Here is a 10,359-nt window from a genome sequence, read left to right on the forward strand (position 1 = left end):
TCTTGTAGTAAAACCATTTGGAGTCTTTGAGACACTGGTCTCTCTAACAGAGTGGAAAGTGGGTAAAACAGACTTTCTTCCAATGAAATGAAGTACTCTTCTCCCCTGCCAGGTGTTTGACTTAAAGGGCTCCCTGCGGAACAGAAATGTGAAAACAGATACTGGGAAGGAAAGCTGCGATGTTGTCCTGCTCGATGAAAATCTCTTGAAGATGGTACGGGACAACCCTCTGTATATCCGCTCCCACTGCAAGGCTGTGCTGAGGGCTTCCATCCACAGCGATTCCCACTTTCTTTCCAGCCACCTCATCATTGACTATTCCCTGCTGGTTGGCCGCGATGATACTAGCAATGAGCTAGTGGTTGGGATCATTGGTATGTAACCTTTGCTATTGCTCTTTCAAGTACTTAACTTTAACTTCATGGACTGTGTGTCTCTTATCACCACAGTACCATATCTGTGGTTATTCATGATTTCTGCGTCTTCCTTTGAATTAAGCTGTGTGTTGAGGGTGAGGCAGTTCACAGTGAACCTTTCTGAAGCCTCCCTTGGAGTCAGAGCCATATCTGTGCCTAATATATTTGAAGAATTAGGTGGATGAATGACCCCATACAAACATTCACTGGATCCACCCAACTCAACAAAGGCACATGTCATGAGCACTTGCCTTTCACCTTGCTGAAGTAAGATCACACTGACTGTGAAAGCTTAAGGATTTCTCACTCCTTTCTTTCTGGCCTGCCTGTTGGCTCATATCCCTAGCTGTGCAAATGCTCATGTGCATGCTGAGCACCTTTTGCAGTCATTTAAAGGAAAGTCAAGTTGGTATATAATGTGCATGCCTTGGAGTCCAAGTCCATGTTAAAATAGAGAGTGGATTATTTATGCTACCTTACATGCTTCTCACTGCCTTTCCTGTCTAAGCTGAATGGCAATTTAAGTCAATTTACTTACAGAGAGGGGCCAAGAAAAAATGTATAGATTGATTTTAATTTTTTTTTTAAGACTAGAAGGGACCTTGTGGTCATCTAGGCTGACTTCCTGCATTGTACAGGCTGTAGAATTTCACCTAGTTGTTCCTGTATCACACCTAATAACTTGCGGTTGAATTAGAACACTGCTTAGACAGCCCATCTTGAATAAAAGACTTGGCCGGTGAATTCACCACATCCCTTAGTAAATTGTTCCGTATTTGAAATCCCTGAGGAGAAAATAGATTTTCAAAATAAAGATGCCAACTCATCCCAAAGGATGTTTTCAAACTGAGGTCTCTTAAGATTGGAGCTAGGGAATTCTCTGTGCTTCCTATTGAGCTATCAGAATGGCTTTCAGCGTTTAATAGTTGAAAGAACTGTAAATGTCATGGAGGGAGCAATCTCTTGTGTTGGCCTGGGAAGGATTTAGATGGCCTAGTTGGTCTCCATAACTGTTTTCAAGGAATTTTACTTTCAAAAAGTTTTTTGTTTTGTTTTTAACTAAAGTTTGAAATTGCGCAAACCTATGAGTTTTGGGAGAGCAAAGGAGAAAAAACCCTACCGATACTAGGATGTTTCCTAATTTATACAGTAACTCCTCACTTAACGTCGTCCTGGTTAACATTGTTACGTTGCTGATCAGTTAGAGCACATACTCGTTTAAAGTTGCGCAATGCTCCCTTATAATGTTGTTTGGAAGCACCTGCTTTGTCCACTGCTTGCAGGAGGAGCAGCCCATTGGAGCTAGCTGGTGGGGACTTGGAACCAGGGCGGACCGGCAGCCTCCCTATCAGTTCCCCTAAGTTCCCTGTGGGGCAGCTGCCCAGCAGGCTATCAACTGCCTGCAGTTCAGCTGTCCCTCCCCCCACTGCCATGTGCTGCTCCTGCCCTCTGCCTTGAAGCTGCTCCCTGGAGCCTCCTGCTTGCCATACGGGGGAGAAGAGCGGTGCTAATGTCAGGGTGTCCCCCTCCCCCCGACTCCTGCCCCATGCTCCTTTACCCACATCTCAACAGAGTGGTGCAGGGGACGGGGGGGGGGCAGGAACATGACAAGGCTCAGGATGAAGCTTGCTGGCAGCAGCTGCTGTCTCAACTTGCTAATCTATTTAAAAAAGCAGTGTACTTAAAGGGACAATGCGTGTCTCTCTCTCTCCTCTGCCACGCTGTGTCTCCTCCCTCCATTTGTGCTGCCTTGTAGAGTGTGAGGCTACATTAAGACAATGTGTTAACTCTTGAGGGCTCAGCCGAGTGCTAGTTTGTCATTTAGCAGCATATCCCACCCTCTGATTCCACTATCTCAGCCAAGCTTCACAATTGTCATTGCTGTGTACAGTATTAAATTGTTTGTTTAAAACGTATACTGTGTATATGTGTATGTATGTGTGTGTATATATAATTTCCCTGGAAACCGCCCCCCCATATTAATTTTTATGGGGAAATTGGATTTGCTTAACATCGTTTCACTTAAAATAGTAGTTTTTTCAGGAACATAACTACAGCATTAAGCAAGGAGTTACTATATAATTAATTAAAACTAAAAGCGCTGATGAATATTTCACTATTTTGCATTTTCATTCCCACAGTCGCTTAAGCAGTGTCAGCCAACTTTCTAAGTAGTGAATTTCTTCATATGATGAGCTGCCTCTATATGGTACCAAGTGCACTGTAAGAAAACTTAGTGGAAAAATGGGCATTTCATCTATTTCTCTTGTCTGCTAATGGCAGGCTCTATTATTTTCCTATGAATAACCACTACCTGCATTTGTTAGTTATTCGGGTAGCATTTTACATCAGATGATTGGGTGTTCTAGCATGTACCCTGAAACAGATGGTGACAGTACAAAATTGTAGGCATTATGGAAAGCTTATTTGCTTCTGCTGGATGATGATAGAATAATCATATCGGAGAAGTAAACATATGGATCTCTCAGACTACATGTCACGCTATTTCTCTATCACTTCTGCTGGTACCTGTCATTCAAATTCAAGATCTACAGAACTAAGTCTGGTCTTAATGCAAAGCTTTAGATTGTATCATTTATTCTTTTGCTTACCAGTGTCCATATATACAGACTGTGCTCTTAACTTTTCAAGTGAAAGTTGGTTGTAGTTAATCTATTTACATATATACACACACTCTTATATATAAATAAAAATAATATTTTGGAAATCACTTCTGTTTTTAACCTGAATTCCTCAGGGAAACATGCCTTGAGTATTGCTGGATTGAGTTGAGAAGAGAAAAATCATTCAGTATTCCCTGAAGAACCAATGGGAATAATTTTTTTATCCTCTTACATTCTATTCTTTGTGCTTACAAAGATGCCACTTTTACCCAAAAACAGGCTGTGTCAGTGTTCCCACTTTGTTCTATTTTGATATGTTAAATAAAAGGAGGCGAATTTATGCCTGGGGTCATTGCCATTTGAATTGCTCTACACAGGGCTGATGCTAAGGCCATCATTGTTTGCATTTTGTTCAGTAAATACTCTTATGCTACGCTGCTTGTGCATAACTCGCCACAATGCGTGGGCTATTGAAGGGATTTCAGTAAATATTGGAAAATATTTGATGTGCAGTGATGAGAAATCTGTAATAGATGAAAAATCTGTAATCGGCAGGTCTTGGTGAAAGCAACAACATTCACTTAAAAATAACACCGTCCATAAACAATAATAAGCCTTGAATATAAGGCTGGGCAACTGCAATGAATAAGTGCTAGGATAAAGACTAATTGATGTTGCTTCCAGGGATTCTGTACAACGTGTGGGAGAGCAGTAAGAGAAGCAGGATCACCGAATGAAGAAATTTTTTTTTTTTAAATGATGATGATGATGATGATGATTTTCTCATAAGCCTGAGAAGCTGTATTGACTTTTTAGCTCACGTGCCAAGGAGAGAGATTTAGAAGCAACCTTGGGACTTTCCTGCCCAAGCTATGCTGTCCTCCTTTTCTTTTTGTTCAGGGTCACTTCTGGCATTCCCAGCCCTTCTTTCCATAAAGGAAAGCTGGAAAGTGCTCTGAGAGCATCACCAGCTGCTGTTTGTGGGCAAAAGAGACTTTATTAAAGGGGAATAATACTAGCTTAAAATAAATGAGGTTGCTAGATCTTGAGGCACCGCAGGGCACCCTTGATCATCAACCACCTTATGAACTGTAGGACTAATGTGGAGCGGCTCCTTGCACATGTAGGGTTGGGGTCAGCGGGATGAAGGAAAGTTCATAACAAGGCGCTTGGAGTGCTCACTAGTGTGAGTCAAGGCAAAGCATATCTGAGCAATATCTTTGTGAATATAGTGAAGAGCTGGTGTGTTCTCATTGCTACTGAGCTATTTCCCCTGCCAGCGTGAGAGACAGCTGACTAAGAATGTGAAATTGTTATGTTGGTAACAAATGCTTGCAGCTTGAGTTTCTTTGCCATATACCAGGAAATGTATTTCTAATTACCCAGAGAATATGTATGTATACATATATGTATGTATTTGGAATATGAACTTCCTGACTCATCTTTCTGTATCTGTAACAGATTACATTCGCACCTTTACCTGGGACAAAAAGCTTGAAATGGTGGTGAAGTCAACGGGCATACTGGGAGGACAAGGTGAGTCCAAGACACACCCAATATTATTTCTGATAGCCCACTCTATTAGCACTACTATTGACAGATTTCAGGCAATACTATTTTCTCCCCCCTGAGCTCCCACCACACTTTCTCTCGTACAAATATATTGTTTCAACTCTTTCCTCTTCTCCCTTATTCCCAAGGCTGTGCACAGTGTAAGTCTTGTGTTCTCATAATGTAGCTGCATGGGTGATACTATTAATTGGCATATTAGTTTTTGTAGGGCAGGGTCACCTATGTATCTTGCTGCTCTCCTGTCTTAGAGTAACGGTATCTCTGTATTGTTGGGTTATTTGCAGGGGTAACTAATCTTTTAAAAGCAGATTCAGAAATGCCTGTTTCTTGGTTTTGGGGAATGAAATCTCTTCTGTGAAAACTCCCCGCACCTTGTGTGCTCAGAAGATCTGATTCCTCTCCTCTACCTGTGTCCCTTCCTCTGGGATATCACAGCCTCTTTATAACCACTGCCTTCCCAAACCATGCTGAAGTGGCTCAAGCTACTCACTGATGTCAAAGTTCCCCACAGAACAAGTGCTTGACCATGTGACTTTCTAGTATCATTTGCACTGTGCCAGTTGTAGGAAGCTCAAAAGGGAAATGCTTACAAATGAGCTGTCAGCAGCTCAAGAGGAAGAATTGTCTTGTGACTGAGGCACTTGACTGGGACGCTGGAGTCTGTGTTCAGCTCAACTCTGCCTTGCCTGTGTTGGACAAGTCACTTCACTTCTGCCTCAGAGCCCCTCTGAAAAATGGGGCTTCTGCTTCCTTTGTCTTGTTTGCTGAGAGACTCTTACGCTGTGTGTGTGCAGCGTTCCGTGCTATGGAGCCCCGATCTCAGTTACAGGCTCTAGGCACTACAGTAATATGAACTTGATTTTTTTCCAGTGTGATCTCCGGTCCATCTCAAACTGTGGCATTATTGTCTTTTTAAACACTAGGTAAAATGCCAACTGTGGTCTCTCCAGAACTGTACCGGACCAGGTTTTGTGAAGCAATGGACAAGTATTTCCTGATGGTGCCAGATCATTGGACAGGGCTGGGTCTGAATTGCTGAGCTAAAGCACATGTTGTGATGGGCAGGGAAGCACAGTGAAGAAAAAAATTCCCTGATAGAAGAGGACACACACACCCTGGACTTTGTTGTCATTCCAGCTCCCCAGCAGTAGGCAAAAGGATTGCAAACCTGTGTCTGTCTGCACAGGCCACATGCATCTGAAGTGTAAAATCTGCATCTTACCTGCACTTCAGTTTCTGACATGAGGATTACAAATAAGGCTGGCAGATACAAGCTATTGTAGGGATCAGAGTTGGAACCTATTATTCGAGAAGATTAAGAATGGGGTGATTTATTAGCTCAGCCACAGGAAAGAGGACTGTATCCAATACAGATTTTTATACACTGTTCCACATATCAGAGCACTGAAACCAGGTGCTGGCCGGTTTATGATGGATCACTTTGCAGAGAAGTAGGTGAGCTCTGCAAGTATTACACAACTTGTATGGTGGTTAACGCGAGTTTAAATTTATAGAGTGGATGAGTGTGATTTGCATCAGTGCTAGTGTGATCGTGCAAGGGACATAGAAATCTTTGAAAAAAGCACCCTGTTCATGGAAAATCTAAGTCAATCCATATCCACAACATTCATTACTGCTGCAGTGGTCTGAAGCAGACCTTGTAAGAATCAGAGTGAATAACTTGTCCTGTTATGCACTTTACAAGTTCTGTTCTTACAGGCTTCTGTAAACAATATTTGTGTGTGTTTTAGCCAGCTATGACGATTACATTGTCCTTTTATTTGTACTGATCTTTTATGCAGCTAAGTTCATTGCAGTAAAGTGCAATTTGCCCTGCATGTCATAATTTATTTTTCAGCAACCTCACACAGAAATGGAGCAGTCGAACACTGCAAAAACTGAAAACAATAGGAACATAAATCAGACATTCCCAAAGTCCCAGAAGCAAACTTATTAAACTACAGATCTCTCTTATCCCTTTCAAGAGGGACTTCTATGCAACACTGCCTTGTCTTGCATTATGAATCATGCTGCCTTAGTGGTAGCTTCCTTTTTAATGATACTAACATCCTTTGAAGATAAATTCCAATCATTTAATTTCATTCCCATACAACTTTGACTATCACATTCCTTCAGAGTAAAAAGTCTTGCCAGCACAATATTTTTCTTACATTCTAAAGACAAGATTCCTCAGTGACACTTATACATATAAACCAGATTGCAAACCCTTCTGAACAATATTTGCTTCTGCAGCATTGAAATGAATGTTCAGTTTTGTTGGTGCTCTCTGTGGAAACTGAATTAGTGGGTGTGTTTGGTATGATGTGCGGGGGGTCTGTGGATTGCCACAACTTGAAAATAAGCACTTTTCATTTTTACTCATTTTACTTGTTTTTTTTGTAGACGTGACAAGAGTTTACTTATTTTAGCTTCAATACAATAAAGGCCAGTAAAAATGAGGGTATTGTATATATGTTAGAGGCAAGTTCCATTATCCTTGGAACTTACTTTGTAGGATATAGGCAACAGCTAAAATTAAACGTGGCGTCTGAGACGGCACAAGTATTCAAGACCATTATCTGCTGCCACTAATACTAGCTTCACTGCAGTAACTGAGTCTCAACTGTGCATTTCCCTCCACCCAACATTTCTCTTTCTAGGGTAATGGTAATTCATCTATCCAAGCATGGGGGTTAGAGAGGGTGGATAAAGCAATTAAAACATGTCAGCAGTGGTCACCTGATCCAGGTTGTTAAGCTACTGTGAAGTGACGCTGCTGTAGCGTTCATGTCCTGTCAAGCAAAAAAACTCCATTAGATTCTTATTTGGTTGACCCTACTGTAGAAAGAGGAAGGAGAGGAGTCTCACTTGGGTTTAAGCTGGAGAAGTCCCATTCCCTTTGTACAGCGTGATGGTTCATGTTTCTGGATCCGCCAGTCATCTGAACTAGTTTGCAGTTTCAGTGCACTCCAAGGATGGCTGAAAGCAAAAATACTGCACATCTCCCTACATTAGAATCCCATAAATCCAGTGAGTCAAACACTGACTGATGTCTGATGTGCAGCTGTTGCATGTTTATGCAATTTCTTACCTCTAGTGTTCCAACTTGCATCATGCTTACCTGGATATATCTGGTTTTCAGTGGGGTTGTGCTTTTTGCCCAGTTTGCCAATTAAGTTAGCTTTATACAAGGTCAAGTGACTTACCAAGCATCATGGAATTACTGCTTTTAACTAAGAATGCAACTCAGCCATGTTTTCATTCCTATTGTATGTAGGTTTTTCTAGCTCTAGGAGGAAGCATTATTACACATCTTCCCCAAAAGAAAGAGCCCATGACACTGACTTGTATGGCTGTCCCAAATCTATATTAAAAGTTTTGCACAAGTTTCATCTTTTATTTCGCTCTTCTCCAACTTACCCAGTAAAGCTAATTTATACACTCTTCTCTTACCCACGCTGAGAGCCCAATTGACACTGTCAAGTAGATTTTCTCAGTTGCGTTAACAGAGTAACGGACCAAATCTGAACATGGGTAACATTCAGGTTTATGCTCTCTGCTATAGTCCTTACACTCCACAGCATCCTCATTCTGATACAAAGAATAGTTACTCTGTAGAGTGATGTATGGTTTTTGCCTATGCCTCTACTTAAGCTGCTGATTATTAGTATCGCTGCTAACTATGGTTCTGATGTAACATAGTCAGTACTCTGCAGTATTGGGATCCACAGACTGACCTTCAGCACTGCACGAAAAGACACAGATTGTAGAACTGCCTTTTTTTTTTTTTTTTTTTTTTTTGAAGTGTGTACTTTGGCCAGCTGATTTGCAGTAGTACTATTTGAAACCTGAAAATGTCCCTTGAATTCAGGGCCAGATCCTCCGCAGGTACAAACTGGCATAGTTCTTCTGAAGTCAGTGGAGTTATGCCAATTGACATTGGCTCAGGATCTCTCCTGTGACATTAGTGGTAGCACTCAGGCAGTAAATTACTTGTTCTGGTCTGACTGAGGCTGATAACATATAGTGCTGGCCTTGGAAAATAAAGGGGCACCGATATTGACTATGATCTTGAAGGTTTTGCAGATTTAAAGTACTTGATGATCTTATTCAAATGGGGCAAAGTTCAAGAGGCAACACCTAGCTATATATTGTGCAACAGGAAGGAAGTGTCAGCGACAGTAATGGAATTGGCAGCTCCTTACAGGTCTTCTCCATTAGGATAAGAACTATCCTAGCATTTCACCTGCTACAAAACTGAGTTCCTCCAAAGGAAAGCAACAAGCAGTATTTGTGTGCACAAAAGACAGCATTTCACATCTGAAAACTCCTCCTGTCGGGCTAAAACTGGGCTGGTGAGATGCTGGTGTCTGACCGTAGCTGAGCCCCATCAGGGTCCCTGAAGTATCAGTGCAGGGGAATGTAACTCTCACAGTATTATGGCTCTGTTTAGTGCAATGTTTTCTCTTAATTCTATAACACGGGTGTATGTACATAGAGTAAATCATCAACTACAATTGCAATCATGGAGCAGCACTTTCTCAGAGGCTGCATTAGCTGTTGTATAAATCTAGGCGTTCAGGCAGATGTGTTAATCTTGTCTAATTCAAGAAGTGACACCTCATTTTTGTGTTACAGTATGTGTATAGCACAACTTCTTTTAATTGCTTGGGGCTGGATTCTGCCACCTTTATTCACAAGGAGTATTACCTTGCTATATAAGTAGTCCCATATGAGACCAATGGTGCTACGTGCATAGTAAGGTGCTTCTCAATGTGTCTAAAAGCATAGCAGAATGAGACCCTTAATTACCAGAGATGAGACTAACCACATTCAAAAGCACTCAATGTACCATAATATGTATATATTTCTATTGTACCTTGGTTCCAGCTGTGTTTTATATGATTAACATGTTAAACTATTTAAAAGTAACTGCCTTGACTACTTGGAAAACTGAACTGTATGTAGATAGCAGTCCCAATAAAGTAATTAAAATATACTTACTACTCTTTTTACATGCATTTGACAAGAATCTCATCAAATTATAGGCATAAACGTTGCGTGTCTTCAGAGGCATTGGCATCATTTAGGCAAGATGGCTGAAAAACTCCCTCCCCTCCCCCCGCCAGCCAATAATTGGGTTAATCCCTAATCTCAGGGTATGTCTGCACCTCAGTTTGGAAATGTAAATGCAACATGGGGGCCCACCTAGGACCCCAGGTACTTACTTGAGCAGCTGCCATATGTACTACTGAGGCTTCACTGCTCTTGAACTAGATTTGATCCAATCAAAACTAGCTGGGGTCTATCTACATGTGCTGTAATCACACCTCCCAGCTGCAGTGTTGACATACCTTAAGAAGTAAAAAGTTTTCATGTTCACTCTTGGTGAAAGGGGAGGAAAATAATGACAGCAGGCTGCTTGCTCAATGAGTTTAATTTTGAGTGAGCACAGTAGTTTTAACATCTAAATTAGAGCAAGGTTGTGTGTGGCCCTTTCACATGTGAGCACTCCCATTGGAGTGAATGGGCTTGATGATCTACTGTGTTGGGCAGCCAGGTTTAAGAAAGAACTAGACTCCCCCAATTTTGGACAGGTGATGCTGTCAGTAGGCAGAATCCACATCAGGAGAGTGAGCGTTGTATGCTGTCGCAACACTCTGAGTTGGCAAAAGTCATCTCTTGGTATCATGGCTAGTATTATGCAAGACTATTATCAGTCTAAGTAGTTTGAATTCTCTCTGGAG

The 10,359-nt window shown here is 41.5% G+C and overlaps 1 protein-coding gene across 8 annotated transcripts in view; it reads left to right on the forward strand.

Moving 5' to 3' along the window:
- The window catches only part of PIKFYVE (phosphoinositide kinase, FYVE-type zinc finger containing), a 101,999-nt gene extending 92,388 nt beyond the window's left edge, over nucleotides 1-9,611 (forward strand). For all 8 annotated transcript variants that reach the window (XM_043505658.1, XM_043505659.1, XM_043505660.1 and 5 more), the window contains 3 exons: nucleotides 113-374; nucleotides 4,502-4,576; nucleotides 5,536-9,611. In XM_043505658.1, the coding sequence (XP_043361593.1) occupies nucleotides 113-374; nucleotides 4,502-4,576; nucleotides 5,536-5,651 (453 nt within the window). In that variant the 3' untranslated portion in view covers nucleotides 5,652-9,611. The remainder of the gene's footprint in view (nucleotides 1-112; nucleotides 375-4,501; nucleotides 4,577-5,535) is intronic.
- The last annotated feature ends 748 nt before the right edge of the window (nucleotides 9,612-10,359 follow it).

This window comes from Dermochelys coriacea, chromosome 11 (genome assembly GCF_009764565.3).
Source record: "Dermochelys coriacea isolate rDerCor1 chromosome 11, rDerCor1.pri.v4, whole genome shotgun sequence".
Lineage (NCBI taxonomy): Eukaryota > Metazoa > Chordata > Testudines > Dermochelyidae > Dermochelys > Dermochelys coriacea.